At 41.8% G+C, this 16,721-nt stretch overlaps 1 protein-coding gene across 3 annotated transcripts in view; it reads left to right on the forward strand.

Annotated features, from left to right (window-relative positions):
• Positions 1-634: 634 nt before the first annotated feature.
• Positions 635-16,721, forward strand: part of LOC148026321 (protein INVOLVED IN DE NOVO 2-like) — a 237,095-nt gene continuing 221,008 nt past the window's right edge. For all 3 annotated transcript variants that reach the window (XM_087690741.1, XM_087690739.1, XM_087690740.1), the window contains exons 1-2: positions 635-962; positions 1,312-2,254. In XM_087690741.1, coding sequence (XP_087546867.1) covers positions 1,315-2,254 — 940 coding nt within the window. In that variant the 5' untranslated portion in view covers positions 635-962; positions 1,312-1,314. The remainder of the gene's footprint in view (positions 963-1,311; positions 2,255-16,721) is intronic.

A 16,721-nucleotide genomic window follows, 5' to 3' on the forward strand; every position in this document is an offset into this window, starting at 1 on the left:
TCCAAATTACTCAAAAGTACAAGAGGTGTATCACTAACCCTCAAATTATTGTTAAATTGGCAATTATTTCATTTAAACCATTGAAGTCAGGTTGTGAAGTTCATTCGTATGTTATTGCTTAGGTTTGTGAGCTACTTTTCTATTTATCATCCTCCTTTTGAACTAGCACGGGGTCTCTAAGAGATTCTCCAATATTTTTTTTTTCAAATGACAAAAAAGTACAACCACCCTAGCTTCCTTTGCTATAACTATCAATTTGCTTATCAATCTACAGAATAATATGCACCAAGTGACCAAGATATCTCCACTAACAATTGGTGAGCCAATTACAAATTTGAGTTTGCAACAATTAGGGCAATGTAGCTTGCAATTCACAACACGTTGTGGGACCAAAGAGCAACCAAGCACATGGCTGAATTTGTGGAAGCCTTGGTACACCAGAGGGGTATAAATTCGATTGTTCGTCAAAACTAGTGACCATTTTTACTCCTAGAAGCCACCACTTTTACTCCTAGAAGCCACCAGTAGTGCTAACCTAATGCTAAGTAGACAACAATAAGGTATGCCTTTTAGCAGAGCAAAGTCACATGAGATCATGGGGCACATTATTTCGCGTCTGGGCTCACATAAAATCATTGGTGTGATGGCACTACAGAATTGAAATAGGAAGTTAAAGCATCCTTCTAAATGCGAAGTCAGTGTCGGTGTCCCTCAGTGAGTGAAGGTGGTGGTCGTCCTTTGTGCATGGAAACTCACCAGCCGTTCCTCGCTTCTCGAAGCACGTCCTTTTGCTTCACACGTGCAGATGTCATACCACCTTCTTTCCAATCCAACGTTCCCTCGGGCCTCGCTGTCTCATGGATTAACGAAGCTTCTTCCATCAGCTTACCTGTGCAGCTGCATATTGCTCCCCATTGCAGACGTTCTCCTGTTTGATAGGCACCTGGCCGCCTTGCCATACGGTAAGGATAGAATACTATTGCTCCATTCGTCGAAAAATGTACTTCAAGTATCTGCCTTCTGCTCTCGTTCGCCCGACTTTATACAATATGATTGTACTAAAGTTGCAACTTCAATTGTAGAGGGCTACAAAGGAATGGAATTGCTTTTTATCTTCTTGAATGCATGCACTTAATCTGTTCTCCAAGCTGTGATCAGACAGTCCCATGGTTCAAGTATTAAATACCATCACCAAATGGTATGGCTTGTCACGTTTACTGATATTACAGCTTAAAAATGGGCCTGGCTTTTTAGGGAGGTAAATCAGTCACTTGAATCGACTGATGGTGATCTTTGCATGCGTTCTCTCAGATTATGGAACTGGGGGACTCATCACAGTCTGGGAATATGCAATATGCTCCAATCAACGATGGGCTTGAAGCAACAGATAATACAGACCTATTCTTAAGCAGAGGGATGTTTGCAAATGGGTTCGATGGAATTCTGAAATGCCCAGCTTGCCCTATGGGGGGCAAGCGGACTTTCAAATACTTGGATTTGTTACAACATGCTACATCTATCAGCAAAGGTTCACGAGATGCAGATCAAGCTCGTGCACATGGCATGGTAGTCAGTTACTTGAAACGGAGTGTAATCATGCCCCGAATTAATGTAGACGTAGATGTGCACCGTCAAGCCAATTCAGAAAGACATGGAGTAAAGAACTCTAACCAGCAGCTCGTCTTTCCGTGGTTTGGTATCGTGGTCAACATTGACATAAGCAGAGGATGTGCGGGCTCGTGGGATGAAGAAATCAAAAAACAATTCTCATTTTTCTACCCATTGTCTGTGCAAACCTTCCTCAATGCCTCTACAGGCCAAAGTATGGGTGTTCTTGAGTTCAGAGATGACATTGTGGGATATTTCGATGCACAGGACTTCGGGAAGAGTTTCTGCGATTCTGGAAGAGGAAAAGTTGACTGGGAAAATAAAACGAAATCTAGCGAGCACCCAGGCAAAGAGCTATATGGGTGGCTTGCCGATCATCAAGATTATGATTTTAGGAATCCTATTGGTGATTACCTCCGCAAGAAGGGAAACTTGAAAATCATGCCACAGACAGTCAATGAGTCGTGGACAAATCATGATGGTCGACTGGTCCAAGACTTGCGTTTCAAGATCCAGGAAAAGAATCTGAAGCTTATTGACTTCAGTAGGCAAGTATGTCATCTCCAAACATTGGTCTATCAAACAGAAAATTCCAGATTCCTTATTGAAGCTCAGAAACGTTTCATAGAAGAGAGGCACAGGCAAGGTACAAATTGGCAGTCTTCTCTTTAGTAAAGGCAATGCATTTTCCTCATTTAGCCTTTCTTGGACTAGTCAGATCTACAGTTTCAACGCTAACTGTTCTTATCTTAGAGAGCAGCATATGACAGTTAATGCAGGTAGTTATATGCAGCTAATATATTTTTTTGGCATCGAGAGTTCTCAAAAGGGTTCATTCTTTTAAACGATCTATCTGGTACTCAACTAGATTTTTTCAGATTGCAATATTGTTGTGGTGAAAGAATGTTCTCCCTATAGCTCTTTTATCTATTTGATCTTGCTAATGGTTGCTGTAGACAAGATTGCTTAATAAGATTCCTCATAATGTTCCTTTTGACTTCCAAAAGTAGTGTTTTCACATGTGACAAATAATTATGACACATTTTCCATAGTGCAACAGATTGTTTGATGAAAATCTGGCTTGTCAATCGGTCAACTTTGCTAGATTACAACATTGTTAACCATTTATTTTTTGTCCCTTGTTCATCATAATTGTAAACCATTTATTCTTCCATCCCTTGTATTTGGGGTTTAAGATCTTAGTATTCTCCCTTTTCTATTTCGTAATAGATAATTGTAGTAGTTAAGAAATACGAAAGTGCACCAGTCACATGACTAGAATATCAGGTAGGGTGAGGTAAGAGATGACAGCATGTTAGGGAGCTAGGTCATCTATGGTGAGAAGATCCACATACTTGATGGTTCTCAATTATCATTGAACTAGACCTCACAAATGGCTAACATTACTATGCACTTTGGAATGGAGATAAAAAAGGATGGATTTTGTGTAGTCCAATTATGTCATAACAGTCCCAAAAACATAGAAAGTGGAAGGCTACTAGCACACGTGGTTGTGCGGATCTTGCTAGTTTGGGGTTTCCAAAGACTCGGTCCTTGGATGCATGGATCCCCTCGCAAACAAATGCGAAACTTGAGATAGTATGGACCATATGCACCATGCAACCTAGGACACTAGAAACCTACAATGAGAGGTATCCTCAACTACAGTGTGAACGAAGAAAGAACCATTGGATATGCTGTGACTCAAGAGGGAACCACCCATTAACATTGGCCAAGTGAAAACTTGCATTTAAAAGGGATTGTATTAAGCCAGCCCACCATCATCATAGGTCTCTACCCTTGTGTAGACCCCTAAGGGAATTAGCCTTATCCATTAACTGCATCATCCTTGATAAGCAAATAATATATCATGTTTGTAGATGCTTACTCTAAGATCATCTTGTCATTAAGTTTTGGAATCCTACCAAGGGATTGCCAAGTCCAAGTTGGAAAAGTGCTGCCAAATAAGCAAAGAGTTTTGAAAATGTTTTCATAAATGCTATTGTGAAAAATCCTTCTCAATGAGTAGAATGGCCACAAAGTACTACTTGCAAGGTGTATCGCATCAACAATGAGACCATGAAAAGTCTAGGCTGCCTTGTTCAACTTGGGATGAGCTTACCATTTTGAATCCCAATAAATAATTCTAGAAGCAACCAAAATTGTAGCTGTTTAGGAATTGTCTTGTTAGTTGATCATTTGCTGGATATTAAGAGGTCTTTTAAGTACCACTTTCTAGGAGCATAAGATGAGTCAGCTATTGGAGATCATTGTTCCAACCCTCTTGTAGCTGTGAGAGTGTGCAACGGAAGAAGAACACGAACACAGAGGAGAAGAGAGAGACAGCAGAAAATGAAGGAAGAAAATCTGCACTGACTGTAATGAATGCTGAATACAAAACTGTGGACTGATCAGCCCCTGCACGCAGCCCGAAGCGTCAGCGAGGGCACCAGATCAGGCTGATGATGACGGCAGCACCGAAGACGGAGGAAGATGACGGAGTCGGAGTGTGCACCTGCCAAAGAAGGAGGGAAGATGATAATACAACTGACTGCCAAGTGGGAAATGGCTATAAATAGCCAAAAAACCCAAAAACTGGCCGACTTGAAATTTGAGTTCATAAATATGTCCGACCAGCATTTAATGCTGGTAAAAATGCCAGGAATGCTCAGAAAAATCCTGGAAAAGGTGGACAATGTCCGGCAGGTGAGGCAAGCTGAAGAATGCAGAAACTGCCCCGGGAAATGCACATAAAATCCCGACTGGAGGAGAAAATGCACTAAAATGCAATAAACTGAGTGGTCTAGAATGAGCTACCTCCTCTGTCAAAACAAGTGATAGACACGTCAGAGCTCCTAAAGTCCTCGTCTGACTTAGACTGAGGCTCACAGGCAGGAGATGACACGGCATGACAAACATGACTGCTAATAGTAGCCACATAGGTAATTGTTGACTCTTGTGGACTCCCGAATATGAGGAGAATGCATTTATGAGCAACACATTTATCTAGTAGGTCTTGGTTTCAACACCGGATGGTGGTTGAGCATGGCTAGATAGCTAGAGACAAACCATAGAGGGGATTGACACATTGCTAGCTTGAATATATGCATGCATAGAGTCATTACTACACTAGTTTATTATTTGGAGGGTTTATTGTGGTGTGGCTTTTTTCACCAAACTTCTTGGGGAGGTGCAAAGTGGGGCAGAGCCCCTCTTTGGGATGGGGGGATAGTCCCCCTCGGCCTAAAGGGCCATTATGCTAAATACCATGTGTACTTCATGGATCTACTCAATATACATTTGGCGGTCAATCTTGGTCTCATGCTTGAAAATACATGCATGCAATATCTATTTAGCATATGAGTTTGTGGCTTGTTTTAGAAGTTTGAATCTTGGTTTTTTTATGTACACAACCTTCGGTCTCGCCTATTTCTTGTGTGTTATCGAAGCTTCCTAATAGAAGCACATGGCTAGGAAGCATGCTATCTATTGTAATCACATGTAATAATTCAAGGTTTTTTGATTTTCCATATTCTTTGTTGGTCACTTGCTTATAAATTTCTTGGATTTTGTTGCATTCTATTTTCTTACTTGGTATTAGAGCATAGGCTTTAAGCAAGTAGCCTTGTTAGAGATTTGTGGGATGTGGAGAGATGGCACCACCTCAATCTATTGCCAACCTATGTTCTCATGCTTGACTTCTTCCATGGGGGAGTGAAGGAAAGCTCAATGGCCCTAACTACATGTTGGATGTGAAGTGCTTTTCACATCCAAATCTTGATGATCCACATGTTACAATTTAGTTGAACCCAGATGAAGTGATGTCATGGAGCAGAAGGGATGTAGGCACCTTGTGTCCATTTGTAATTAGTGTCAAATACTCAACTTGATGTTGATACAATAATTCTCAAAGCACAATATGAAACAACAAAAAAGACAAGGAAGCGAAATCTTGAAAATCAACTTAGCTCTTGAGAAGATCATTGAGACTGAACCTATTGGGAAGCTCATCACTTGGGTCAAGAACTTGAGAGACCATATAGTAGCTATTGGAATATCAATTCCACAATTGAAGATGTGCAAGAAGTTGTCTTTGGATATTTTCTTAAATTTGATAGTTTGTTTACTTTTGTAAATATGTAGGTTAAGGGTTTCTCAACTCAACTTTGAGGATTTCTGATCAATCTTGTAAGAGGAAGAACTATGACAAAAGACAAGGCAATAGCTGTAGGGTGAGAATGTCGCACAGATTCCTCGTCAAGAGTTCTGCTCGATGGTGGTGTCATTACACCCTTCTCCCTTTGTCGATTGGTTAGGCAGGGTTGCCTGTTGAGTCCCTTCTTCTTTGCCTTGGCCACTCACCCCATTCTAATGATGCTGTCTTGTCTAGTAGCCAATGGTGAGGTGATCAGACTCTTTCTCCCTTCGTAGCAATAGTTGGTGGGTTAGACCTTGGTGGATGACACCTTCATGTTTCTTAAGGCTAATCTAGATAACGTACAAACAACGATGGCCACATGGGACTTATTCGCCCTTGTCTCGGGACTATAAATTAGTCAGCCCTTATCGGTTGCACTAAGAGTGATCTCGAGGCCTTGTGTTGGCAAGGTGAGGTGGTGCTTAAAGGCTTTGTTTTTAGGCACTTGGGCTATCCTTTGGGAGTGCAGGTTTCGCCCAAAGCACTAATAGACTGGATCTCCTTGAGCATTATGGATAAGTTTGTGTATTGGAAATCACAAGCTTGGCCTTTCCACATAAGATTAAAAATAGTGCAAACAATCATGATAGTGATGATTTCATATTACCTTCCCTTGCTCCCTTGGCTGAAGTCTCATTTACATCAAATCACTCAACCTGTCCAACTTTTGCTTTGGAAAAAAGATTCTACTTGGATGGGTATCTCTCGGATCTTTTGGCACCATGTTTGCATTCCCAAAAGAATTGGGTGGTGGGGCTATTCGAGATTTGGAGACACATGTGATTGCTCGTCATTGGTTATTGTTGCAGACCTTGTGTGAGGGTAGGCAACCCTGGTCGATTACCAGATTTTTCCTTGAGACTCGAGGTATTAAGCATGGGAACGCTAGGATTTTCGCCTCATGGTGGCATAATGCCGAACAACGTATCCATTTGAAGTCTTCTATGTTGCTGACTAATTTGGTTCACTCTTGGAGATTGGTCCTTGCTAAATCTTTGTGGCACCCTCCTCTAGATCAAGAGGCAGATAACTCCTTGAGAGTGGAAGTGTTGGCGGTTTTGAAGTTGCTCTCTTTGCAAGGCAAAGAGGATCAAAGGCGGATGTTGAATAGGATGGCGTGCTGGGACTTGTCACTATTGCTGATGCTCTTCTACTTGTTAGTGGGGCTATTATGTCCTTCGAATTGGCCCGATGTTACTTTCGTGTCCCCCAAGGCTACCGCAATTTGTGGAATGTCATCTCCACCTCTTTACGGGTCATGTAGCCTCTCCCCTCTTTGGACCTGGACGTCTCTTGGCAAGATTGGTTGATTAATGGTGGGCTCCTTTTGGGTCATGCTTCCCCTCTTTGGACCTGGACTTGGACGCATCTTGGCAAGATTGGCTGATTAATGGTGGGCTCCTTTTGGGTCATGCTTCTGTGAATCAAATATATCATTTTCTTATTTGTGATAAGGAGTGGCTTGTCCAGAAAGGCAATACCACTTGGGATCTCTAGAAGGGCCAAGCATGGTGGAAATCTGTGGTGATGACAGGTTGGCTTGACAAAATGCCTTTCCCATCCAACGTTCTCATTTGGAGAATGTTGCGCTTCCCCTTGCCTCGACACTCTCCAAGCAAAGGATTTCCAATGGATGTTGCTTTTTTTGTTAGACGCCGGTCGATGAAACCCCCTGCCATTAGTTCTTAACTTGCCGAGCTGCAAGAAGGTCATTACTATCGGCCGTTTGGTTACGAGTGGTTGGGCTATCGATGCTTCCAAAGGACTGGGTCTTTGGACATCCCAAGTTTGTGGATCCTGTGTAGGTGGATATGAAAGTGCTCTTTCCCTTTTTGTGCTTTTGGGGTTGTTGGGAAAGTGCTCTTTGCTTTTGGGTTTGTTGGGATCTATGGGCCATAAGGAATGCATTCTTCTTTGATGCTTCATCGGGTGTGTAGAGTCATATACCGTGCTTGAAAGGGCTTCTTCATTGGCAGCTAGACTTGATTGAGTTAATAGATATTCTCTCTAGACAGGATTTGCTTCCTTGGCACATTGTAGTTTCTTTTGCTCCCCCTTTAGTCACTTTGCTTCCTTTGTACCTTCACTGTGATGTCTCTGGTTTTATGCACGATGACCTAGGACCATCCTGTATCTTGTAATCTTGTACTTTTTTTCATAGCTAATACAATTACCTTTTACGGATTTAAAAAAAGGAACGTTTCTTTCTCTACAAGTACAAAGACTCGTAAACTCTTCATTTTCTTCAAAAGATAAGAAGAAGAAAAAGATAAAGTGCTTATATTGCAAGAAGATTGGACGCATTTAGAGTGAAGGTAGGAAGAAAGGTTGCATATGAGAGGAATGGCATTGTCAAATCAATTGGACCAGCCAAGAAGAGTCCAACAACAATGCTCAAACATAGATTGAATTATGGGTTGCTATTGAAGAGATTTGTGCAACAGAAATTTACTCGTTGAAAGTAGATGATCATTGGATCATTGACAACGGTGTCACTTGGCATGAGTAGTCACAAAGATTGGTAACACTAATAGGAGATCACATTGTGGTTGCTGTGGGTAACAAGGCAAAATGTCTAGCAAACGGCTTGGGCACTATTTTCTTTTTATCAAGTGATGGAGTTCCTAAAAAGTTGTCAAATGTATTGATATAACGAGGAGCTTACTTTTTGTTGTGTCAATCATTTATTGCAACATGAAGGTCCACTTCGATAAAAATGATGCAGAAATCATAGGTGGTGATGGTGTAGTTGTTGGTAGGTCAACTCGAAGTAACAACTTGTACCAATTCACAACTTCTATTGTAGAAGTTGGGATAAACATAAGAAAACTTTGGCATGATAGGTTTGGTTATCTAATTATTTTTCTTGTGAAAAAATGTTTAAGCTTGGATCAGTTGCAAATTTACCTAATAGGTTTGCTAGATGCATGTGACGTTTGCATGATTGGTAAGCGCAAGAAGCAATCATAGCACAAGCTCCTCTAGAGCTCATATATACAAATCTTTGTGGAAAGATGAAGATGACAACTTTGGATGGTTCCTCTTACTTCATGACATTGATCAATGACAATAGTAGGAGGACATGGGTATATTCTTTGAAGACTAAAGATGAAGTCTTTGTAAAATTGAAACAATGGCATGCTTTGGTAGAAAAAGAATCTGGTATGAAGTTGAAAGGAACTTATATGAGATAGAGGGGATGAATTCACTGTCAATACATTGTGGCACATACACCTCAATAGAAACCTTTAGTTACTTATTTGAGAATTTTTGAAAGTAAATGTTTATGCATGTGCGAGATACTTCAAGATCCAAGTGGGATGCAAAGAACCAAAAATGCATTTTGCTTGGGTATAGTGAAGAGTCAAAGGATTACTGACTCTACAACTCTATTGAAAGGAAGGTCAACATAATTCATGATGTGGTCTTTGCTAAGTAACCACATGAATTGGAGGAGGAAGATTCTTCTTTAAACACCCAAACAAATCCCTACTTATTAGCCACAACCATTGGGCATAGGTGAGCCATCCCTTGGTCCCCTACGGTGCTTAGATTACGTGAAAAATCTCAACAGGATAAGAAGAATGAGCTTGGGGAGCCCAGCATATGGAAGCCATTGCTCGAGTGGATAACTCAGCTCTTGGATGGTAGGGATCTTTAGGTGGTCTACCCAAAGGGAAGCGACTCCCTCTCCCCTAAGGATGTTGCAAAAGGAGTGCTGGGGTGGTTTATAGTGCATGTTTTAAGCAAGTACAAAAGATTTTGATTCTTTTGACCTCCATCTATGTAGGTTGCAATAGTGAACAATGAGTGTTGGGCAATTGCAAGTTTTTCGATGTAACCCATTTTTGACTCGAAAAATCAAAATAAAAAAAGAAATCTACCAATAATTGAAGAAATTCAAGATGTGCCACACAGATCCAAGAGGATAGAGGAGCAAAGGAGGGCTCAAGCAGATTTGGTCAACTTTGCATCGATGGCAAAGTTGGAAAAAGTACAAGAGCCTAGTAGTCTTGAAGACGCTATGGAAGATCCAAAGTGGATGGAAGCTGTGCAAGTGGAATGCAATTCCATTTTGTGTAGTCACACTTGGGACCTTGTAGATTGTCCAAAGGATCACAAGGTAATTGGCATCAAGTGGGTCTACAAAGCTAAGTACAAGGTTGATGGATTATTGGATATGTGTAAGGCAAAACTAGTGGCAAAGGGGTTTACACAAATAGGAGATTTTGACTACAAAGACACTTTTGCTCTTACAAACAAGATTGACAAACTGCCTGTTCTATTTTATCCCTTGGTGCATAACGTGGGTAGCCGTTGATGCAAATTGATATCAAATCAGCCTTTTTGAATGGATATCTCAAGTAGGAAGTGTATGTGGAACCACCACCTAGTTTTGAAGCTCTAGTTGCTAAAGACAAAGTTTGCAGACTTTGCAAGGCACGAAATGGGTCGAAACAAGCCCCACATGCTTGGAATGAGTCGATTGATAGGTGCTTGATAAGTATTGGTCTTAAAAGAAGTCTTTTGGATGCTAGTTTGTATGTGTTTAAGGGGAATGGCAAGTATATGCACATTGTAGTATACATGGATCCTCTCATTCTTTTTAGGGATAATGATGGAAAGATTTCTAAAACAAGGAAGGCAGTGTGTAGCAAATTTGAGATGATAGATCTTAGACTTATGAACTTTTTTTGGGGAGTGAAGTTTGGCAAGAATCAAATAGGATCTTCATCTCTCAAAGAGAATGTGTTAGTGAGTTGCATAAAGCTCTTGGTATGGTTGATTGTAAGTCAATGGTTACTCCTTGACTTGAAGCTTTCAAAAGATGTATCAACATTCATTGATAGTGAGCTTTCAAGAAACATGTGGGAGGCCCTTTTTGCTTGTGTAATACATGTCTCGACATTACTGAAGCTACATGTGTTCTAAGCAAGTTCTCTAATCAACCAAAAGAAACCAATTAGAGGAAAGGAAAGCATGTTTTGAGGTTACTTTGGATAATGACATCTCATACACTACTAGAGGTGGTGAGACAGTGACTCAGATTGGGTAGGAGACATAGATGGCAGGAGATTAGTGACAAGTTATTACCTCACACTAAGATCTGGAGTCAACTCATGGATTAGCAAGAAGCAACCTACAGTTGCTCTTTCTTTAACTGAAGCTGATTACAAAGCAACATGTGCTACTACATGTGAAGCCTTATCGTTTAGAACAGTTTTGGTAGATATGGGAGTGGTGCAGCAAGAGCCTACAAAGTTGCCATGTGACAATCAGAGATTGTGTAGACATTTTCATCAAGGCTCTTGAGAGGGGTACCTTGGAAAAACACCTTCATAAGCTTTGGTTTTGGACTAGAGAAGTAGTTTACCTTTGGGGTGAATATTGAGGGGGGTGTTGGAGAACAATGCTCCCATCCCTCACTATGTAGGTAATTGTTGGATCTATGTTTGTGAGCTTCCCATATGAGGAGAAGGTATTTATAAGTAGCACATTTACCTAGTAGGTCTTGGTTTCAACATCTGATAGTAGTGGAGTGTGGCTATATGGCTGGAGACAAACCATAGAAGGGATTGGCACATTGCCATCCTAGCTAGCCACTACATGCATATGTAGAGTCATTACTATACTAGGTCCTTATTTTGATGGCTTGTCTTCTCATGGCTTTTCCTACTAGACTTCTTGGTGGGAGGTGCGGAGGGGGGACGTAGCCTTTTGTTTGGGGGGGGGGGGCGGGGGTGGGTTTTCTAGTAGGGAGGGTAGTCACCCTTGAACTAAGGGGTCGTTACATGGGACTTTTCAATAAACATTCGATGGTCAATTTTGATTGCACACTCGAAAAAACATGTATGCAACACTATTGGGTGTATGAGTTTGTGGCTCATTTTAGAAGTTTCAGCCACACTTTTCTGCATACACAATCTTTGGTCTTGCTTGTTTCTTGTGTGCTACTAAAGATTCCTAGTAGAAGCACACAATTGGGAAGCATCAACTATTTATTGTAATCATATGCAATTGATTCTCCTTGTTTTCCATTTGTCACTTATAAATTTCCTATATTTTGTTGCATTCTATTTTCTTACATAAACAATAGTGAGGATTTTATCCGCATAGGCTAATTATAATTAGAAACATGCTACCATGTTTGAAGAAATACCCTAATGCAGAAAAATAAATGAAAGTATATGACAAAACGTACACTCAACAAAACACATTTAGGGTTAGGGTAACTCAGAGACAATGAACGCAGTGGAAATCTACACGAATGACTAAATATTGAATATACAATGCTCATGCAGCAAACAAACAGAGCAGGAAGGAAAATTGTACCTTGAACTCTCGTGTCTCATGGACCAAGGTAGAGGTGTTGAGCAAAAGAGGGTGTTGTACTCTTGGGGAATCCCAAAATGCAGTAGGGCAGCCTCAAAATGTCGGACAACAGCAAACGTAGTAGTGTGTGGCGCTGGATTAGTGTCAGTAGATAGGTAGAGGAGAGAGAAGACGTAGTAGTGTGTGGTGCCGGATTAGTGTTAGATAGGCAAAGGAGAGAGAAAACAGCAAATGCAGATTCTGATGATGACGTGGAATGTCAGGCAACAGTTGGGAAGACCAAACATACCCTTTTGATGACGTCTAGGTGGTGGCTGGCAGCTGGAAGAGTCAAATGCAGGAGTGCGAATAGTTGCTAGGCTGAAATCAGTAAACACAGTGTGCAAACTGGCCACCAGGGTGAATGCAGCCTGTTTGGAGAAGACTGACAGTTTGTGGCAGCAAATAGGGCAGAAAACCTGTGTGGGAGGCTGGAAACAGATGCTTGATGGATGTGGACAGCCATGGGCAGTGTCGGCTAAGATGTCCTCCGCGAACGGGGTGTGGGCACCAAAACTACAGGGCCTGAAACTTGCAAAAACGAGATTACATTGAATGGAGGGCAACATGCCTATTTATAGAAAGTTTCGGAACCTTGTATGGCACACCATTTTAAAACTCTCTTGAATCGTGCACCATTTTAGGGTTTTCATTAATTAAGTATTTTTGGGGCTATTTAAGTGGCTAATTGAGCATGTAATACTTATGTTAGCTCAACATCCCCTATCAGGCCCAAAAACCGAGCTAGAAAGGATTTTGGAATCTCGAATCTCTCCCTGTTTTAAACTCTCTTAAACTGCTCCTCGTTTTAGGGTTTTGCATTAATTAAGCATTTTTGGGCTGTTCAAGAGGCTAATTCAGCATGTAATGCATATTTTAGCTCAACACCCCCTCTCAAGCCCAAAAACTGAGCTAGAAAGGAAGGCCAACCCAAAGTGGGGTGTGTTTTTGTTTTTGTTTGTACCCCAAGGAGTCCCACCCTAAAGCAATGAGGGCATTGGACAAAGGGTGCACATAGTGGCCTACCAAGACTATAGAGGCGATGGTTAACTTACCAAGTGAGTTCAAGTGGTTATTTGAGAGAAGCCAAGGCATTGGACAAATGGTGCATGTTGGCTACCTAGTGGCCTACCAAGTCCCGCAAAGGTGGATAGAACCCTAGTGAACTTTTTTTAAAGAAAAAAATATTTGTGTAAAAGATGGGTTGTGGTCGATTAAGTAATAGATAGGAAACTGAGGGTCAGACCCAAGACCTTCACAAAATAAGCAAGGTATCCCTACCACTACTAGGTATCAATGACGAAGGAATAGGCTAAGGATATGCGAAGCAAATATGGTGGGTAAATGGAGAGGCAAAAAAAGATATGCGGAAAGCAAGCTAGCGAAGCTAAGTAAGCAAGGGTGATTGCCATGTGCAATGCCACGAATATGGTGGATCCAAAGTCGATCACTCCAAAAGACCGAAAATAGATAAATGTACACAGATGTATATTTACAAGAAAAGAATGCCAATGCATTGGAGTTATGCAAGAGGCAATGCTGGTACGATCATGCTCATGCAAAATGCTATGGAACGGTGCCAGTTGGACGCTGCTTGCACAGGGGAATTGTTCACTTGCACAATTGTCCTTTTACAATCATGTCGTCTTGATGATGTGGATGAAGATACGAAGAACAATATTCATAGTGTTTAAAACAGAAACCATAAAAGACATCCTATCACCACCAAGAGAAGGAAGCTGCCCCCTCTCAAATTGGAAGGATAAGCTAGAGGGAATCACCCTCTCCCTGTCAATCTGAAGAAGTAGAGGAGTATGTACACAAGCTAATAAGGGGTAACAAATACTAAAGCACTGGCGGATTGACTACCTTGGTCAATATATTTGCAAAATTGTTTGAGAAAGGCATAAGCTCTAGGCAAATGGTGGCTAGCTTAACCATCTCTTTGGTGAAGTGGAAGTAGACCCCCGTATGCCACATCTGTGTTGTAATGATCGGATTTCTCGCAAGGGCAATGGTTATGGCACTCTAGTTGTTGCAGAGGGCAACGGTAGGAGGTGGCATGGAAGTAAGCTTCTCAAGTAGATAGCGTCCATGGTACTATCAAAGAGCCCTATATTCAGTCTTGCCCGTGGAAGCTGCCACCATCTCTTGCTTAGGGCTAGCCCAAGAGATAAGTGCCATATCCAAGGTAAAGAGGAAGCCGCCTTCGGAATGCTGGGTATCAGAATCTCTTGCCCAATTAGAGTCAGTGTACCTTGCAAACATAAACAAACATCATAAGTCAGTCCATAAGAATAGGTACATTGCAAATATCTCAAAACACGAAGATATGCAATCCAATGTGACATCCTAGGTGCAGTGAAACATTGACTAAGCAAACCAAGTGAGTAAGCTAACTCTGGCTTAGTGTGAATCAACCAAAGGAGTTTCCCTATCATAGATCTATAGATGTGCTCATCGAAGGGGGTATTCTTAGAAAGATGGATAGTGGGATCAAGAGGCATGGCCAGAGGTGGTGTTTGTTCCGTGCAACATTAGTTCGCTAATTGAAGAATGTATTTTTGTTGTGACACAAAAATACTTCTTTCAAATTGAATTACCTCCATCCCCAAAAAAGAAGACAACAAACCAAGGTCTCTCATCTCAAAAGTAGCACAAAACCGAGCCTTGATTTTTGCTATGGCAGCACAATCTGAGCCAGTGATCAATAAATTATCTATGTATAGCAGGATATAGCTAACCTCCTTTGAAGTGATACACACATATAAGTTTGGGTCATAAGGGATAGAATGGAATTTGTGAGTTCTAAGGAACTCATCCATGCTCTGGAACCAAGACCTGGAGCCCATAAAGAGCTTTTTGCAAGCAAAATACCTTATCTTTCCGGTCAGTAGAAGAAAATCCAAGTGGTTGCTCCACATAGACTTTCTTCTCCAAATAATTGTTTAGAAAGGCACTTTTTATGTCCATTTGATAGATTAGCTAACCATAGTGGGCGGCGAGTGCAATCGATAGAGGAAAGGATGTCAACCGTGTAGTAGTAGGAGAAAATGTCTCTTCATAGTTAATATCTTTCTTCTGTCGAAACCCTTGGACCACAAGGCAAGCCTTGTACTTGTCTAAAGTCCCATCAACCTTTAGCTTAGTCCTAAAAATCCACTTCGTTCCAATGATTTTCTTGTGGCTTGGATGATCCACCAAGTGTCAGAGTGTAGCGATGCAGAAGCGTAGGACAAAGACCAAGAGAGAGTGAACACAGAGAGGAGAGAGAGAGAGAAAAGGAGACAGTGTAAACGCAGAAAATCTACGGTGTAGTATGCTGTATAAGAGTGCAGAAATACACAAGGGTGCAGAGGAAATATCTGTGTATGTCTCTGACTTGATGACCTCGATCTCCGTTAGCGCGAGCACAGCCTGTCTCAGCCAACAGATCTTCAAGATCAGAATCTGAAATCACTGAAGAGTGAATAATAAAGTGTGCCACAGGAACCGGCTATAAATAGCGAAGAAATAATAAAAAAACAGCATCAGGTCGGCTGCATTAAATGCAGCTGACAGCAGAAATCTGGCCGATTGTGCAGTTCGACTGCACTGCTGACGTGGCACTGATGACATGGCACCTTCTTTGCCGTACTGTGTTGACTGTCCAGGAAATGACTGGCTAACACCCCCTCTCAGATCCTGGACGAGTGAAAAGACTGAGGGATCTGGAATGCTGCCGAAGAAGAGCCTGGGGAAGCGCCTTCGTAAACAAATTTGCAAGATTATCCTCCATCTTGCAATACTCCACATCAATGGTCCCATCCAGAAGCTTCTCTCGGATGAAGTGATACTGGATCTCAATGTGCTTCATCCGAGCATGGAATACTGGATTCCGTACCAAGGCAATGCAACTCTCATTGTCACACCGCAGAAGGGTAGGACGAGTCTGGGGGCAGCCAAGCTCCTCCAACAATCTTCGAAGCCACACAACCTCACATGTGGTGGAAGACGCAGCCCGATACTCCACCTCAGTAGAAGAAAGGGCTACCGTGGGCTTCTTCTTGCTACTCCAAGAGATAACACCTGTACCCAAGATAAAACAATATTCTGTAGTAGACCGTCAGTGGTCCACATCTCCAGCCCAATTCGAGTCACTCCAACCTGCAAGAACCAGATCGGAAGCATCTGTACCTGCGGGATAAGAAATCCCTAAGTCAAAGGTCCGCCTCAAATACCGAAGAATCCTAAGGGCAGCCTGCCAATGCACCTATTTGGGTTCAGTCATGAACCCTGCCAAAAGACCCATAACAAAACAAAGATCAACACGAGTATTGAGAAGCCAAATCAAGGATCCAATCAACCGATCGTAGCGTGAAGCATCCATCACGAGAGAATTTGAGTGTGAAGTGGCCTTCCAATTCGGATCCATAGGAGTAGTAATGGGCTGACAAGTCTCCATCTCAAAAGTCACCAAGAGCTCCTGAATGTACCCCTGCTGCGAGATGAAAATCCCCATGTGAGACTGATAAATCTCGTGACCCAAGAAGAAGTGAAGAAG

The sequence above is a fragment of the Lygodium microphyllum genome, chromosome 13, assembly GCF_053477565.2.
Source record: "Lygodium microphyllum isolate KBCC chromosome 13, Lygodium_microphyllum_v1.1.10, whole genome shotgun sequence".
Lineage (NCBI taxonomy): Eukaryota > Viridiplantae > Streptophyta > Polypodiopsida > Schizaeales > Lygodiaceae > Lygodium > Lygodium microphyllum.